The 19,573-nt window shown below is 44.5% G+C and overlaps 1 protein-coding gene across 6 annotated transcripts in view; it reads right to left on the bottom strand.

Moving 5' to 3' along the window:
• ATRNL1 (attractin like 1) overlaps positions 1–19,573 on the bottom strand; it is a 976,173-nt gene that overhangs the window by 884,321 nt on the left and 72,279 nt on the right. For all 6 annotated transcript variants that reach the window (XR_010589324.1, XM_005293856.5, XM_065552410.1 and 3 more), the window contains exon 2: positions 996–1,079. Coding sequence is in view for 5 of the 6 variants with exons in the window: in XM_005293856.5 (XP_005293913.1) it covers positions 996–1,079 (84 nt within the window). In the remaining variant the exon portion in view is untranslated. The remainder of the gene's footprint in view (positions 1–995; positions 1,080–19,573) is intronic.

Consider the following 19,573-nt stretch of genomic DNA (forward strand, 5'->3'; position numbering starts at 1 on the left):
ACTGTCAGGCTTCCTTTTCTTAGCTAATAAACCTTCAGCTACATTACTATGGAACTGGCTAGAATTTGGTGTAAGATCTAGAGTACCAATTGATCTGGAGTAAATTACTGCTTCCTTGGGACTGGAAGCAACCCAAATGTGATGTGATTTTTGATGTAAGTAACCAAAAGTCCAGTTTGTCTGGATGGCAAGACAGACTAGAGAGTCTAAAGGGACTGTTTGTGACTCCATGGTAAGACTGGTAATAGTAATCCATGAGTCCACATTTGTTACTGGCTTGGTGAAATCCAGTTATAGAACACACCACCAGCTTGGGGAATCTGCCCTGGTTTCTGACAGTCTGCCCAGAGGTAGGCACTCACGGTCGTGAGCCGCTCCAGAGAGCATGACAATTGTGAGATGCAAAAAGTTCAGACTCCATGATATAGCTAATAAAGTTTTAGTCCTGAACTCTAATGGTATATTGCTGAGACAGTGACTGCTCAAAGGGATCCTGTTGTTTCTTTACTCTTCAAAGTAACTCATTCAGGCTATTCACCTTCAGCTCCTTGACACCTGCTGGGCATATTTCCAGTTAAATGGCATTAGTTTGGCCTTTGGATATTTTCTGTACTTTAAGCTACTCCTGATACATCACTGAGGAGAACAATAACAACATGCTAGATGACAGGGTTCTGTGACTATATATGGGGCACACATGTTTTAATAATCAAACAGACAATAAAAAATTATTATAGGGTTTTCAAAAACGTGCAGTGTTGGCCTAACTTTTGTCATTGACTTCAGTGGGAAGAAAGTTAGCCCAACTCTGACCACTTTTGAAAATCCCACCCTAGCTTTTTAACTTTAATAATTATCACTGTTAAAAAGTTTAAGAAATGTACGCTTAGCATCCAGGTGCTTTAAACAGAACATATACTGAATTAACTCTCTAAACCACTGGAGTAAACATATCATACATTAGACAGTTAGATCTATTTAAAATATATACTTACTATCCTTCAATTAACCATGTACATTTAGTTTTATATTTATAATTTATTGGTCCATCTGTTAAATATCCAGAGGGTTCTGTTAACCTAAAAGAGAAAAAACAGTAATGTAATATAAACCTTAAGACGTTTCTTGAAGCACAGTAGCATAAAAATATCAACACCCAATTACAGATGTTTGGATGGGGTGACAATCAGAATCTTTTATCTTGGAGGTGGCTTGCATTTGTTTAATAATCTGAGGCTTCATATCCTATATCTTTTGTTTCAGTGTATTATAAATGCAGATGGTGATATATCACCACCGTTTATTTCCTTTGCCTCAAATATTACTCGAAGCTACTTTAACTTGCATCTTCTTCTAGCTCTGTGGTGTGCAAAAATTACACACAACTTACACTGCCCTTCACAGAGTGGGTCTAGCAGAGTGTAAAGAAAGGTTTAATTTGTGTCATCTTACACACTGCCTCTGAATTTAGCCCATAGCATCATTGCGGAAGGTTGTCAACGTTTCACTAAAATAAATGGAGCTCTGATAATTTACACCCTCTCTGTCTTACTCTGTTTACCACAGAAGAAAGAACCAACGTTGAAATTCAGAGTGGCAGTTGTCAACTAAATACAAAATAAAAACATTTTACAAGTGATGATTAAGTAAAAGATCAGAACACATATACATACATATTAATTGCTCTTGCTAGACCTATTATGCTTCCATTCTTATCTTACATGCCACTGAGCCAGAATAAGGTGTAACTTGCAATTCCCTTACAAAGTAGTAGTAGTAGAATGGAGATAGGTAGATCTGAGGAAGTCTTGAGCTGATTATAACTGGGTGGAAAACAACTAAATTCTCTCACCAGCAGTGTAAGTGCACAAGGATCTAGCTTATGTCACCGTAACCATCATCTCTGAATTTGCCCATGTATGTACATGTGCAAAAAGTGGTCTACAACTTTTACTGAAAATGAATTACATTTAAACTTGAACTGACTTCAAGAACTCAACTCCTAACTGCCCCTCTGCCACCCTAGCACTGAGGTCCGTTATTCCAAATTTCAGGCTATAAACACCTGGAAGTGCAGTTGAGATCAGAGATACAGAATCCTTGTTCTATAAAGGAGATTGTTGCTGCTAGAGAGGTATCTGTGAGGACCTTTATCTTTGAAATTCACTCCCTCAGTCTGCCAAGTCTGAAATTTGTTAATCTTTAAGGCACACTGCAATGCCCACCTTTTAAGAGAGAATTAACAAGGTGGTAGTGATTGAGATTTTTTATTCTTTTTTGCCAGGCTATTGGTGGTGAGGTGGGGTTGATGTAACTGTAATAATTACTTAATTTTGAAAATCTTTCAAAAGCACCTAGGAGGTGCTAATAGGTGCTTTTATCTTTTATCTTCATAAACGTAGAGAGACAGAAAACCACTGAACCACTGAAAAAAGGGTGGCAATATGGGTGGCAGCGTGGGGGGAAAATAAGCATACCTCAGTCAGCTGCCTTTGTAGCAAGAATTCTCCCCTGCCCCAGCAGCCAATTATTAAGTCTTGAAACTGACTCCTCGGAAAGGAGTCACTGTGAGCACTTTGGTAACCCGTTCCCTAGATTACTGGTAGCATGCTGAGTGTACAATGTGCTTAGAGACAAGTGCTGTGGGCACTCTGAGCTCTAGGTTCTAGCCTCTGGTGGTTTCCCATGAACACTCACAAGAGTTTGATGAATAACGGGGGGCTGTTTTTCTAGAGCTGACAAATATTCTGATTACCCTAGGCATGATTGCTTTAAGTTACAAGCAAAAGATGAACCAACAGTTCCTAATTCAACCCCTAATTCAGGGGTCTGAAGGTGGAGCGCCTCCAAGCCGCCTCTCTCATCATGCACCAGCCAGCAAATCCCCCAGATAGAATTTAATCCTTTTGTCTGTCTTATTCAGACCTGACACAAACACACTGTTTTTGCAGGCCACATCCAATCATCTACCTGTCTCATCTACCACTGCCCCCTTGCCAGTAACAGGCTGTTTCCCAGCCAAGCTCTCAGCCTTTCAAGATATATCTGCATTGCAATGTAAGCCCAGGTTAGTGGGACTCAAGTCAGCTGAACAGTGTTAAAGAACCTTAGATTTGAGCACCTACACTTCTTTTTAACACTATATTAAGAACTTTCTAACCCAGGCTCTAAACCGGGGCTCTAGCATCTGCACTGCAGCAAACAGACTCAGGTCAAACCAACCATACCCCAGACTCCCGACACACTCACAAAATGCGGCTGCTCTAGCCCTTTGTCCAGGGTGGACTGTGGGTAAACTTTACTGCTCACCCTGCATGTTACAGGAGATTTGAACAGTCTGCCAATACAGCCTGCCACACAACATGAAGACGACCCCTTTTCGAGAATGTCTCTTGCTTGCATTTTCACGCCTGTGTCAGGAAACATGCAGAGCTTCTGTGAGATGCTGGTGGACATTTCGGCAATGTTTGCTGACCCACCAAAGGCACCTTACAGAGCTTCAGATGGAGGCAGCAATGGAGAAAAAGTACCCTGGCATAGCATACTCTCACTGGCCAATACTGCTCAGTACACTCAGTATAGCTGCTGATGCCCCCTACATAGATTGGCATTTCTGGGACAGGGCCACAAACACAGACTGATGGGACCACATCATCATGCAGACCTGGGATGACCAGCAGTGGGTCCAGAACTTTTTCATGAAGAAAGCTACATTTCTGGAGCTCTACAAGCAGCTTGTCCCAACCCTCCAGCATAAAGAGAGACACATGAGGGCACCCTTGCTGGTGCAGAAGCAGATTGCTGTAGCCATCTGGAAGCTGGCTACCCCAAACTGCTAGAGGTCCATTTCCAACCAGTTTGGTGTTGGAAAGTCAACTGTGGGTAAAGTGGTGGCAGAGGTATCTGAGGTAATCAGGTGTGTGGTTTCCCCCAAGGTGACAGGCATAAAAGATATTCCAGATAATTGCTGGCTTTGTGCCCATATGCCCAAAGTTTACCCTCCTCACCGAGCACATGAACACAAGAACTGCAAAGGGTACTACTCCATTTTTATGCAGGCCCTCATGGACCTCAAGGTTGATTTATGAATGCCAATGTGGGAAAACTCATGATGCCAGGGTTTTTTGCTGATCGGGAGTCTACATTCATGGATAGGCTGGGACACTATTCCCACCAAATGACATTATCATAAACAGCGTTACTGACCCACCGTTATTCTGGGGGGCCCACATAACCCCATTTGCCTTGGCCTATGAAACTGTACCTAGATTTGAGAGGCCCTGACAAAAGACTATTTAATTACACTCTCCACAGGCGTAGAATGGTTGTTGACTGTGCTTTGGGCAGATTGAAATCCTATTAGAGAGTCTACAGGCCTATTTGGATGCTAGTGTCATTAATGCTGCTGCATCACTGTGGCTTCTTGGACTCTTCACAATCTCTATGAAGCCAGAAATGAGCCATGTCTCCCAGTGGAGTTATGACAGTGAGGGGCTGTTGAATCAGTACACTTAGCTAGAAAGTGCACCTACCTACACTGGAGCTGGATGCACTCAGGCAAACAGAAGTCAAGGATGTTTTGTGTTCCAACATTATGGACTTGAAGAGGGTAGTACCACTATAAATGTGGTAGTGCAGGAGAAGGAGGAGGCTAATTGATTTGGGGGTGGTACAGTGCTTGAAGAAGGGTAGAGCTTGATTGCCATGCAATGTACTTATGAAAGACTTGCTTAATTATTAATTGGAGGAATGATTCATAGTATGGATTCATGTAAGAAAGTGCCTGAAGTGTGAACTGCTCTACCTACCGGCATCGAGGAGCAGCTTATTAATTCCAAGTTGTTCCTGGTCATATGTTGAGTTTTATTATTTCAAATCAGGATTATATGATGAGCTGCAATGGCAGCAAAAAACTCTCTTGATGACATAAAAAGCTTTATTTATAATTGTGTTAAAATAGTACTAATGTCACCCACTGCGAGGCAGACCAGCTGCCATTACAACACCCATACACCAGTTACAAAAGAACATTTCCAAAAAAGGGTGCATGAACTAGTACAAACATGTGCCCTGGCCCCCTGTTCTCCTTTCCCTTCTTTTCTCGTTTGCCATGCACTTGACATCGGGGATGGAGGTATCCACAGGTGAGGGGGTCAAGACGGACGTCTGTATGTGGTTTAGAAATAGCCTTAAGACAGAAAACTGGCATTAACATACAAAATGGAAACTTCTATTGGTTGATTTCAGATAAATTAAGAAATAGGGCCAATTTTCTGCAAATTTTACATTATTTTGTGCTTCAGAGTTGCGATTTGATCCTGCAGTCACACTGAATTAACATTGAGTCTGGCCTGAGTAAGTGACTGGCAAATCTACAACAGCCTAGGTGTTCTCAAATAAAACCATAATGAAGTGTAACCTGACATCCCTAGCAGTAGGATCAGGTTGTTTAACACAAGAGGAGGTTGAACTCAGACTGTTGGTGTTGAGTCTTTGTATACAATCTTTGGATGGAGTGCAAAGATTAATAGATTTCAGCTGAGTAGGAACTAAATTGGTGTCTTTTCATAGACAAATATAAATACAGGGGTATAATAGTCCTAAAACTCTATACTTATGCCCCAGATAAACAAACTATATACCAGAAAGTGTAAGTACAGGAGAGAATTCTTGCACAATTGCTTTTGGCTATTTTACCCATGAGATACATATTTATTCAGTTGTTTGGGCAGCGGTGGAACTGAAGTGGACATATAACTTACCCATCTTGTCTCTCTAATATAACATAGGCATAAATGCTGCATTATTGATCTTGAAATTGGGTCAGCACACTCAAGCAGAGCCCCACTGAAGTTAATTGCTCTCTGCTCGGGTGGAACCTTGTGCCAGTACAAATCCGATTACAGGATGGGGCTTATGTTTGGATGTGTGCTCTTTCACCACCTTTAAAACATTAACCCTCTAGAAAAAATGGGAGCATGATATCAAATTCCAATTCAAGTAATGAAATGTTAGTATTACTGTTCTATAATTCATTCATAGATAACTAGGTTTACTTATACAGCAGGCTGCAACAAATTTATTTTTACTCTAAATACTGTGAAATATCAGTGGCACTCATTTACACTCAATACCAGTGTTTTCCTGGTAGCTTTCAAAATTTAAGGAAGGTAACATATAAGGGTACGTCTTCACTACCCGCTGTATCGGTGGGTAGCAATCGATTTATCCGGGATCGATATATCGCATCTCGTTAAGATGCGATATATCGATTCCCGAACGCACTCACCGTCGACTCCGGAACTCCACCAGAGCGAGCGGCGGTAGCGCAGTCGACGGGGGAGCCACGGCCATCAATCCTGCACCCCAGGTAATTCGATCTAAGATACTTCGACTTCAGCTACGCTATTCACGTATCTTAGATCGATCCCCCCCCCCCCAAGTATAGACCAGCCCTGTGGCACTAGTAAATTGCAAATGATTTCCTGTTCCACACAAAAGTTGATGATTTTTTGATAAACAATTTCCTGGAAAAGGGAGATAGCCATTGATGAAGCCATTCCACTTCACTGTAAAAAAAATATTCTGATATTGCTTTGTAATAATGTCAGTGGAAATGATAAGATGAAGGATTTTTTGTTTTAAGTAAAATAACACTACTCTGTTTTATCATACCCTAATATTTGTTTCCTGTGTTACACTGAACTTCCTTGCATCTTTTTACTTCCAAAATATTATCAAATCCCATGGATACTACTACTGATTAGAGCAAGCTTTCTAGAAGGTACAGTATGCATAACTTTCACAGCAAGTGTTAAACTACTGTCATTTTAGATTGCAAGTCAGCATTCATATACACAGTCTAATCATTCATAATTAAATAGGAATACATTAAAACTTATAAAGCATTAAGAAATTGTCCAAGAGAAAAGCTATGTATGCCAATAAAACTTGATTGGCCAACTTCTGGAGAAAAGGCAAAGTGTTGTATAACTAATTAAAACCATTCAGAAATAATCACTGATAGATCAACCAACCACAAAGCTAATCTATAATTACCTACACAGGAAGAATATATCTGATACTAAAGGGCTCCTTAATCTAGAAGACAAAGGCAGAAAAAGATGAAATGGTTGGAAGCTGAAGTCAGCAAAATTCAAACTGAAAATAAGATGCAAGCTTGTAACTGTGTGAGTAATTAACCACTGAAACAGATTACCAAGTATTGTGAATAAATTCTCCATCACTTGGCATCTTTGAATCAAGACTGGAGTCTCTCCAAAAAGTATGCTGTAGCTAGATGCATGATAAGTGTCTTCCAGTTTTAATATCTATAAACCAATTAAAATGGTCATATCATGCTATCTCCTGGGTTCTTCTATGGGACAGAATGATATGGTCAAGTTTTTCAGAATACTCAGTTAATTTGAAGTTGTGCTGTCCTCAAGACGTGCCACTGATGGTGCGACCTCAAAGGACAAGGGCATGTCTGAAAGGCCCAATAGAATCCATAGAAAAGCCTGGAGGGGGAACATCGGAATTTCACTGCAAACACTTCCCATCTACCGTTGCATGCTACCTTCCATCTTAAGTATGAAATGATATGTCCCCATACAATGTAGTTCTGCAATGAGTATGACATTTGATATTTTATCAAACTGGTCACAAGGTTTCTAGTTCACAAAGGTGCATACAGTTATCTGGAGAGGCAGATGTTCTTTCAGTTTCCTCATAAATTCCTTGTTTTTATGGGTTTGACTGCATGATACTACTACTGTGGTTTGAAGAAAAATTGTCTTTCTAAACAAGTTTATGTATGTTTTGGTCTCTTAATATGCTATCTTTCTACTAAACACTATTTAAGTTAATTAGCCTTTTACAGTGACACAAATTTTAGTCAAGAATAATTGCTACTGCTCTGTGCTGAATTCATCTATAACTTTTGTATGGACTGGTCTAAATTCAACAACATACTAAAAAGACATGTTGCTGGGTATGCTGTCTTTTTCTCTTCTATAGCTTCCTGGGGTATTATCCTTTTGCTGTCTATATTCGACTGAGAGAGCCAGGCTTTTACTTAATTAATTAGGGGACAGAACCAGTCTGACAATTTGTCTTGACTTACAGGGAAAGACGACAAATTTAAGGTCTAGCCACATACGGGTCTACAGAAGTCATTCACCAATCTGTCACTCCACTCAAAAACAGGAAGTGTCACTTTTTATGCTGTAAATGAAAGCCAAGAGATACCCAAATCCAGTGTCGTCAGTCCCTGATGAGGGAAATAATGCCCTTTTCACTATTTCTTTAAAGCAGGCATGCATTTTTTTAGCCTGTAAAACAAAAGCAGTATCATCCTTCCTGCTGTGACTGGCTATGGGCCGGTCCCCGAAGACTGACTCCATGATATTTTCATGTACTATCAAGTTATCTCAACTCTTAGGGAAAAAATTTAAAAGCACTATGCTTACTTCGTAAGATGATGGTTGGGGCTCTGAAAAGATCAGATTCTTATTAATTGTACATTTTCAGTACGTTAGAAAATGGTGAATAATTAATGGCTTATTTACTAGATAATTAATTTTTGCTCATGATTTGTGTCAAGCTGCATTAGAACGGTAACCGGAATTTAATTAAAATACACAAAACAACATATAACATTCATTTTCATTGAACAAAACAAATCCTTAATATACTATGTGACCGATTGCGCCACATTTATGAAGCTTAGTCTCAGAAGTTAGATTTTTTCCCGATTCTAACTTTACATAGAAAAGAAGTCTAATTCAAGTTTTTTGATAGAGGCTCATGGACTCAGCATATTTTTTATTTAAATGTTTTAAGAGATTATAGTAAGTTTAGGCCTTAAACACATTTTGTATTAAATTCTGATTTCATTTGAAACAGGGTTATTTAAAAAAAAGAGAGAGAGAATACTATAATTTAAATAAACACCATGGTTTTTTTAAATTATTTTTTCCAGAAAAAATGAGGTTACTTACCTGTAACTGGAAGTTCTTCGAGATGGGTGGTCCCTATCTGTATTCCACACGTGGGTATGCATGTGCACCATGCATCTGAGCCCAGAAGTGTTTCCTAGCAGTGTCCGTTGGCTTGCACGCACATAATGCATCTCCTCATGCTCTCAACTGAGAGTATAAAAGTGTTGGTCGACGATACTCTCTTCCCTCTCTAATCATTGTGTAACGTATCCAAAGCAGAGGGGAAGGAAGGCAGGTAGTAGAATACAGATAGGGACCACATTTCTCAAAGAACCTCCCTTTACAGTTAAGTAACCTCCTCCTCTTCGAGTGTTGTTCCCTGTGGGTATTCCAAACATAGGTGACTTGTGAGCAGTGATGAGTATGGAGGTGGGTGCAAGGATGCGAATGAAATTCTGCAGTACAGCGTGGCCAATGGTTGCATTCATTCCTGCTGCGTGTGTTATGGTGTAGTGCGCCGTAAACATGTGGCTAGAGTGCCATGTTGCAGCCCAGCAGATGTCCTGCCATAGCACATCCACTAGTGAGGTCAAGGAGGTGGCATGTGCTCATGTAGAATGTGCCATCACTCCCCCAGGAGGGGTTAGATCGGAGTGTCTGTAGCATTCCAGTATGCACCCTGAGACCCATTTAGAGATCCTTTGGGATGAGATGGCCTGGGCCTTTGACCTTTCTGCGATAGCGACGAAAAGCTTCAGCAACTTCGATGCGCCTTGTAAAGGTGGAATGCCAGGGTGTGTCGAATGCCAAGGAAGTGCAAGACCCTGTTGGTGGGGGAGGCCTGTGGCTCCAGATGGAACACAGGCAAGTGAATGGATTGATTGAGGTGTAATTCAGACACCGCCCTTAGGAAAGAATTTGGGGTGCAGTCTTAAGGAGATCTTGCCCTTGTTAAATACTGTGTGGGAGGGGTTGCCATCATGACAGTGAGGTCTCTGACTTGTCTGGCCAAGGTGACGGCAACCAAGAACCCCACTTTCATAGAGAGGTGAGTCAGAGAGCATGTTGCCATGGGTTCAAAGGTTGATCTCATGAGGGCGGAGAGAAGGTGGTTAAGGTCCCATGGGGATGTGGGCTTCACAACTGGTGGAAAGATGTTGAGCAAGCCCTTTGTGAAGTGAAGTGCACAGTCACAGGCTGTGTAAAGATGGATGTGCCCTCCACTGGTGGGAGGAAAGGCGCTAAGTGCCACCAGGTGTACTCGGACAATGTTGAGAGTCAGGCCTGATGTTCTGAGGACGAGGTGGTAGTCCAGGACAACTGGAATGGTCACCATGTAATCAGTATCTCCACTTAGTGTGATAGCAGGTTCCGGTGGACACTCTCCTGCTTTGGGTGAGGATTTGCCAAACCGGGATGGAGCATGCATGGTCTATACTCAACGCCCATCCAAATACCAGGGTGTGAGGTGAAGAGGGCCTGGGATGTCGGAGTCTACCCTGATCTTGTCTAAGGAGATCCAGGAGAAGGCAGAGTCAGATGTATGGTTAGGCAGAGAGACTCAGGATGTTGGTGAACCAGAATTGCCAGGACCAGTAGGCCACTATCACACAGAACCTTGCAACAAACATGCAGCAGCACACACCGGGGCCAGGGCAGGCTCCCTGCATGCCTGCCCTGACCCCAGCTCCGCGCCACTCCAAGAAGTGCTGCAGCCCCTGCGGGAGAAGGGGCGAAGGGCTCCACTTGTGCTGCCCTTGCCGAGCCTCCATGTACCTCCCCCGAAGCTCCCATTGGCCGCGGTTCCCCATTCCCGGCCAATGGGAGTTGCGGGGGGGCAGTGCCTGGAGGCAACGCATGGAGCCCTCTGCCCCCCACCCGGGGACAGGAACTATGTTTTCTTGGGCAGAGAGTGCCCAGCACATTGGGGATACTTCTTCATTATCATCCAGACAAATCCCAAAGGGACACAGCCCTTTGAGCACCACAGTTTGAGCACCACTCTGGCTGGATGTTCAATCTCCATTCATCATTGGCAATTTTATGACACCACCAAATCTTATGACAATCACATAATCACCAGCTGTGTAGCGGCATTCCTTGGTAAACGTGTCATAATTCACTGGTCTTCCATCCTAATATGTCTGTACCAAGAAAACGGCTGAAACTGAACCAGTGCTGATAGAGGCAATTACTGATTTGACTATGTTGCTCTTAAAACAATTACAGTAAATTAAGTCCTCTAGTGACCATCTTCTGTTTTATTAATTCAACTGGCCTTCCACCTGTAGCATATTCTTTAGGCTAAAGACTCCATTTTAGTGCTAAGTTACATGTGACACTATAACTAATCTCACTGCAAGCGCAGAGTTATAAGTCCCCTCTGAGGCTGGCAGCATTATCAGGGTATCACACATTCAAGAGGCAAGCACTGGACTCTCGTGGCTCTAGCCCTTGCGGATTCCTAACAACACCTCTAGGCTCCCAACAGTCATTAACTATACAATACATGAAAAATAAGATTCAAATACTATAGATATACTTGCTTTCATTTACAATACGAAATAATAAAATCAAAAGTCCCTAACTCAGACCATGAGGGCAACCAAGTACTGAGTTATGATAAGAATCCCAGTACAATCTCCCACCACCACCCTCTGCCCTGCAAAGATCAAAACAATTATTAATGACCCTTTAGTTTAGGTAGCTGATATATTCCTCTTGCCCAAGACAACTTTGACACAAAAAGTATTTCAGATACAGGCCTAAAATTTCCACAGACAAATGTATGAACAAAACTTTGCTTGCATGACTAGTCATGGCAATAAAGTACAAAAGTAACATGAACACAACAAATTGAAATTAAATCTCTCTTTCATCACAATGTTCATAAATAATTTTCCTCACTCCAGTGCTAGGCATTTTGGAGTTGAAGACTCTCAGCACTTCCAAGGATTGTGCACTATAATCATAGAATCGTAGGACTGGAAGGGAACTCAAGAGGTCATCTAGTACAGTCCCCTGCACTCATGGCAGGACTAAGTATTATCTAAACCATCCCTGACAGGTGTTTGTCTAACCTTCTCTTAAAAATCTCCAATGATGGAGATGCCATACTCTCCCTAGGCGATTTATTCCAATGCTTAATTACCCTGACAGGAATTTTTTCCTAACGTTCAACCTAAACTCCCTTGCTGCAATTTAAGACGTCTGCTTATTGTCCTATCCTCAGAGTTTAAGGAGAACAATTTTTCCTCCCTCCTCCTTGTAACAACTTTTTATGTACTTGAAAACTTATGTCCCCTTCCCATCTCAGTCTTCTCCAAACTAAACAAACTCAATTTTTTTTTCAATATTCCCTCATAGGTCATGTTTTCTAGACATTTAATTATTTTTGTTGCTCTTCTCTTGACTTTCTCCAATTTGTCCACATCTTTTCTGAAATGAGGCGCCCAGAACTGGACACAGTACTCCAGTTGAGGCCTAATCAGTGCAGAGTAGAGTGGAAGAGTTATTTCTTGTGTCTTGCTTAAAACACTCCTGGCTAATACATCCCAGAATGATGTTCGCTTCTTTTGCAATAGTGGTACACTGTTCACTCATATTTAGCTTGTGATTCACTATGACCCCCAGATCCCTTTCCGCAGTACTCTATCCTAGGAAGGTAGTCATTTCCATTTTGTATGTGTGCAACTGATTGTTCCTTCTAAAGTGGAGTATTTCGCATTTGTCCGTATTGAATTTCATCCTATTTACTTCAGACCATTTCTCCAGTTTGTCCAGATCATTTTAAATTTTAATCCTATCTTCCAAAGCACTTGCAACCCCTCCCAGCTTGGTATCATCTGCAAACTTTATAAGTGTACTCTCTCTGCCATTATCTAAATCATTCATAAAGCTATTGAAAAGAACTAGACCCAGAACTGATACCTGTGGGACCCCACTCAATATTCCCCTTCCAGCTTGATTGTGAACCACTGATAACTACTCTCTGGGAACAGTTTTCCAACCAGTTATGCACCCACTCTATAGTAGCTCTATCTAGGTTGTAATTCCCTAGTTTGTTTATATGACGTTCATGCGAGATAGTATCAAAAGCCTCACCAAAGTCAAGATATACCACATCTACCACTTCCCCTGTATCCAGGAGGCTTGTTACCCAGTCAAAGAAAGCTATTAGGTTGGTTTGACACGATTTGTTCTTGACTAATCCATGCTGTTACTTACCACCTTATTATCTTCTAGGTGTCTGCAAATGGATTGCTTAAATATTTGCTCTATTATCTTTCTGGGTACTGAAGTTAAGCTGACTGGTCTGTAATTCCCCAGGTTGTCCTTATTTCCCTTTTAATAGATTGGCACTATTTTTGCCCTTTTCCAGTCCGCTACAATCTCTCCTCTCTTCCATGACTTTTCAAAGATAATTGCTAATAGCCCAGATATCTCCTCAGTCAGCTCCTTGAGTATTCTAGGATGTATTTCATCAGGCCCTGGTGACCTGAAGACATCTAACTTGTCTCAGTAATTTTTAACTTCTTGTTTCCCTATTTTAGCCTCTGATCCTACCTCATTTTTCACTGGCATTCACTATGTTAGACGTCAATCGCTACTAATCTTTTTGGTGAAAATTGAAACAATAAAGTCATATAGCACTTCTTCTATTTCCACATTTTCCATATGGTTTCCCCCACCCTCACTGAGTAAAGGGCCAACCCTGTCCTTGGTCTTCCTCTGCTTCTAATGTATTTGTAAAATGTTTTCTTGTTTCCTTTTATGTCTCTAGCTAGTTTAATCTTGTTTTATGCCTTGGCCTTTCTAATTTTGTCTCTATACACTTCTGTTATTTATTTATATTCATCCTTTGTAATTTGATCTAGTTTCCACTTTTTGTAGGATTCTTGAGTTTCAGATCATTGAAGATCTCCTGATTTAGCCAGGGTGGTCTCTTGCCGTACTTCCTATCTTTTCTACTCTTTCCACTGCTCTTGTGCCCTTAATAATGTCTCTTTGAAAAACTGCCAACTCTCTTGAATGGTTTTTCCCCTTAGACTCGCTTTCCATGGGATCTTACCTATCAACTTCCTGAGTTTGCTGAAGTCTGCCTTCTTGAAATCCATTATCTTTATTGTGCTGTTTTCCCTCCTACCATTCCTTAGAATTATGAACTCTACCATTTTACGATCACTTTCTCACAAGCTGCCTTCCACTTTCAAACTCTCAACCAGTTCCTCCCTATCTCTCAAAATCAAATCTAGAACAGTCTCTCCCCTAGTAGCTTTCTCCACCTTCTGAAATAAAAAACTGTCTCCAATATAGTCCAAGAACTAGTTGGATAATCTGTGCTCTGCTGTATTATTTTCCCAACCGATGTCCAGCCAGTTGAAGTTTATCACCACCAACACAATCCTGTGTTTTGGATGATTTTGTTAGTTGTTTAAAAAGAGCCTCATCCACCTCTTCCTCCTGAGTAGGTGGTTTGTAGTTTACCCTTACCATGACATCACCCTTCTTTTTACCTCTTTTATCCTTACCCAGAGACTTTCAACAAGTCTGTCGCATATTTCCATCTCAACCTCAGTCCACGTGTATACATTCTTAATACACAAGGCAACACCTCTTTCCTTTGTTCCCTGCTTGTTCCTCCTGAGCAAGCTGTAGTCTTCTATACCAATATTCCAGTCATGTGTATTATCTCACCAAGTCTCTGTGATGCCAACTGTCATAGTTGTTTATTAGCTAGCATGTCAAGTTTTTCCTGCTTATTCCGCATACTTCTCACATTAGTATGCAGACATCTCAGATACTGATTTGATTTCCCCACGTGTTCTCTTCTCTCCCTTATCCCTGCTATCACACTCCATGCTCCTCCCAGATTCTGACCTGAATAAACAGCTTTCCATTTAATAAAAATTTAAAAGCCATTAGTTACTTTTATGTGGAAAATTGGCATTTCATACATAGTAAACTATGTTATTACCTACACATGTGACAATGTTTTATTAATCACTGATAGTACATATGACCATATGCTGCCATCCCCCCTGCCACCTTCCCAATAAAGTCAATGAAAAAACTGCCTAAGTACAGACCACAGGGTCAGGTCCAGTACTACAGTATGTAGGTATAAAAGACAGTTACCTTTTAGAATCATAGAATCATAGAAGATCAGGGTTGGAAGGGACCTCAGGAGGTCATCTAGTCCAAACCCCTACTCAAAGCAGGACCTAATCCCAACTAAATCATCTCAGCCAGGGCTTTGTCAAGCCTGACCTTAAAAACCTCTAAGGAAGGAGATTCCACCACCTCCCAAGGTAACCCATTCCAGTGCTTCTCCATCCTCCTAGTGAAAAAGTTTTTCCTAATATCCAATCTAAACCTTCCCCACTGCAACTTGAGACCATTACTCCTTGTTCTGTCATCTGGTACCACTGAGAACAGTCTAGATCCATCCTCTTTGGAACTCCCTTTCAGGTAGTTGAAAGCAGCTATCAAATCCCCCGTCATTCTTCTCTTCTGCAGACTAAACAATCCCAGTTCCCTCAGCCTCTCTTCGTAAACCATGTGCTCCAGCCCCCTAATCATTTTTGTTGCCCTCCGCTGGACTCTTTCCAATTTTTCCGTAACTGGTGTTCTTCGAGATGTGTTGCTCATATCTATTTCACAATAGATGTGCGAGCTCGCCATGTGCACCAGTGTCGGAAGTTTTTCCCCTAGCAGTACCCATGGGGAGCCCCCCTAGCGACCCCTGGAGTGGCGCCTTCGTGGTGCAGCATAAGGAGTACTGTGCGCTCCCTCAACCTTCAGTTCCTTCTTGCCAGACAACTCCGACAGAGGGAAAGGAGGGCGGAATGTGGAATAGACATGAGCAACACATCTCAAAGAGCACAAATTACGGAAAAGGTAACTGTCTTTTCTTCTTTGAGTGATTGCTCCTGGGTATTCCACAATAGGTGATTCCAAGCTATATCTGTTGGAGATGAGTAGGAGTTCACAAATTCTCAGGGTGGAGCACAGCCCTGCCGAACCCGGTGTTCTCCCTTGTTTGGAGACGACTGCATAATGCGAGGTGAAAGTGTTAACTGGCAGCCCTACGAATGTCCTGGATGGGGACATGGGCCAAAAAGGAAGCCGACGAGGCCTGCGCCCTAGTTGAGTGTGCCCTCACAATTGACAGCGGGGGATTCCCGCCAAGTCATAACAGGTACGGGTGCACGATGTGATCCAGTTGGAGTTCTGCTGAGTGGAGATTGGCCGACTTTTCATGCGTTCAGCTGAGGCGATGAACAGCTGAGAGGACTTTCTGAACGATTTAGTCTGCTCCAGGTAAAAGGCCAGAACCCATCTCACATCCAGCATGTGGAGGCGGCGCTCCTCACTGGATGCATGGGGCTTGGGGCAGAAGACCAGCAGGAAAGTGTCCTGACCCATGTGGCAGGCAGAAACCACCTTCGGGAGGAACAAAGGATGTGGGTAGAGCAGGACCTTATCCTTATGGAAAACCACGGTACGGGGGCTTGGAGGTCAGGGCCCTGAGTTCCGAGACCCGCCTAGCCAACGTGATTGCCACCAAGAGGGTTGCCTTCCACGAGAGGTGCAACCAGGAGCACGTAGCTAGCAGCTCAAACAGGGGGCCCATGAGGCGGGCCAGCACCAGGTTCAGGTCCCACTGGGGGCCTGATGTATGGGAAGAGATTATCCAATCCCTTAAGGAATCGGCCAGTCATAGCATGGGAGAATACCGTGTGGCCCTGCACCGGCAGGTGGAAGGCCGATATGGCTGCCAAGTGCACCTTGATGAACGAGGGCACCAGGCCCTGGGCCCTAAGGTGAAGGAGGTAGTCCAAAATGATCTGGATCGGGGCAGCCACAGGGAAAATGCCCCGCTCATCTGCCCATTGGGAGAACCAAAACCACTCTGCTAGGTAGGCTCGGCACGTGGAGGGTCACCTGCTTTCCAAGAGGACATGCTGAACTCATTCCGAGCATGTCCTCTCCTCCCGGCCTAACCATTGAGCAGTCATGCCATGAGGTGGAGTGCCGCTAGGTTGGGGTGGAGGAGGCGACCCTGGTCCTGGGAAAGCAGGCCTGGGCCACGCTGGGGCAATCAGGAGGATCCGAGCCCTGTCCATCTTTATCTTTTCCAGGACCTTACCTATCAGTGGGAACGGGGAGAAGGCATAGACAAACCGGTCCGACTAGGACAGAAGGCAGGCATCGGAGACTGCGCCACATCCCAGCCTCCCCGCCCCCCCCACCCGGAGCAGAACCGGGAACAGCGACGGTTCTGCTGGGTCGCAAACAGATCCACCTGGGGAGTTCCCCACTCTTGGCAAAGTCTGTACACCACCTCTGGGTGAAGGGACCACTCATGTTGAGAGGAGAAGTCCCTGCTCAAGCGATCCGCCCACAGTTCTAGGCACCCGGTAGGTGGTAGGCCTGTAAAATTTAAAAAAAAAGGCAAATGTAGGCAAATGTTATGGACTATACAGAAGTCCCACAGCCTGAGGGCTTCGTGGCAGAGGGCAGAGGATTGGGCCTCGCCTTGCCTGTTGATGTAAAACATCGGAGGCCGTGTTGTCCGTAAGAATCCTGACCACCCGACCCTCCAGATGCGAGCGGAAGGCCATGCACGCCAGCTGCACCGCCCTGAGCTCCTCGACGTTTATGTGGAGGGCCAGATCCTGGGCAGACCACAGACTTTGGGTCTGAACACCCCCTACATGGGCTCCCCACCCCTGGTCTGATGCATCGGACACCAGTTCCATCAACAGGGGCCTGCCTCTGAACGGGAGCCCTTGGAGAACATTCCCAGGGGAGGACCACCATCGTAGGGAGGCGATCACGGGTTCCGGCATAGTGAGGACTTTGTCCATCCTGTCTCTGGCCTGGGAGAACGCCGAGGCCAACCAGAGCTGGAGGGACCTCATCCGGAGTCTGGCGTGGCAGACCACATATGTGCACACCGACATGTGACCCAAGAGCTGGAGGCACGCTCTGGCTGTTGTCATTGGAAAGCTTGTGACCATGTCAATCAGCCTTTCAGGGTCTCGAACCTGTCCGCCGGGAGGGAGGCTCTGGCTGACGAGACATCCAGGACCGCCCCGATAAACTGTATGCATTGTACCAGGACTAACATGGACTTGGTGTTGTTTATCAACAGGCCCAAAGTGGCGCACATGGACAGAAGTACCAAGTGATCCTGCACCTGCGAGTGGGAGCGGCCCTTGACCAGCCAGTTGTCCAAATAGGGGAAGATCTAGACCCAACAGCACCTGAGGTAGGCCGCCAACACCGACATACACTTCATAAATACCCTGGGGGCAGTGGACAGACCAAACAGGAGGACCGCGAATTGGTAGTGTTCCTGTCCCACCGTGAAACAGAGGAAGCGTCTGTGCCCCTCAAATATATGGATGTGGAAGTATGCATCCTGCAGATCAAAGGCAGCGTACCAGTCCCTGGGATCCAGGGAGGGAATGATGGAGGCCAGGGAGACCATGTGGAACTTGAGCTTCACCATGTACTGGTTCAGGCCTCGCAGGTCCAAGAGGGGCCTGAGCTCCCCCTTTGGCCTTCGGGATAAGGGAGTAGTACCCCTTGCCCTTGAACTCTGCTTGCACCACTTCCACCACTCCTAGGCCCAGGAGCCACCCCACTTCCTGCTCAAGCAGAGCCTCGTGAGAAGGGTCCCCCAGGAGGGATGGGGGCAGAGGATAATTGGCAGGGTGGAGGTAAACTGGAGGGTGTAACCCCTGGAGATGGTTTTGAGGACCCATCAGTCCGAGGTCAGCCACGAGGAAAGCACACAACATGTTGGAGAAGGGAAGTTTTATTGTGGGTGGATCCCTGATGAGAACTGGTAGGACGCCCCCAGGCGTCCCGTCAAAACCGCTGTTTCCCTGCCTGCTTGCCCTTGGAGGACCCAGGCTGGCTGAGATTGCCTCTGCGGACGCTTCTTATAGTCCCGCAACTTTTAATAAGGGGATTCTCGTATTTAGAGTGAGTGGCCTGGGCGGGAGCCTGCTGCGGCTTCAACTTAGGTCTAGCCGGAGCCGGAACATAGAGACCCAGAGTCTGAAGCATCATGCAGGAGTCTTTCAGGCCATGCAGTTTTATATCCATCTGTTCTGCAAACAGAGCTTTAGCGTCAAACAGGAGATCCTGCAAGGAGGTATGCGCCTCACTGGAGAGCTTTAGAGTCCTCCTGCAGAACTGAGGAAGGAGGGGCCGTAATCCCTCATCAGGGAGGGCAAGGAGGCAGGCACAGTACTTTGCGTGTCCACCGGCACCAGAGGATCCACCACCTGGTTGGTCTCGAGGCATGGCACCGAGGATGTACGTCCCACCGACTCCTTCGTCGGAGGCCATCCGTCGTTCTGAGGCTCCGGCCACCGAGCGAGCCCCCTCCTGGGGGCTGTGTTGGGGGCCACAGTGCCCAGTGGTACCATTGTTCCTGCTGTGCCACCAGCGGAGCAGGCTGTTCGGCCTGGCTGGCCTGACCCATCGATGGATGGCTACGAAGGGAGGCCGGGCTGATGTACGACTTGCCACTGTCCCTGGACTGGGAGAAGCAGCGGCGCCGACCTCGAGACGGCAATCTCGACGTGGAGGACCAGTACTGTCAATAACAG

This window comes from Chrysemys picta, chromosome 7 (genome assembly GCF_011386835.1).
Source record: "Chrysemys picta bellii isolate R12L10 chromosome 7, ASM1138683v2, whole genome shotgun sequence".
Lineage (NCBI taxonomy): Eukaryota > Metazoa > Chordata > Testudines > Emydidae > Chrysemys > Chrysemys picta.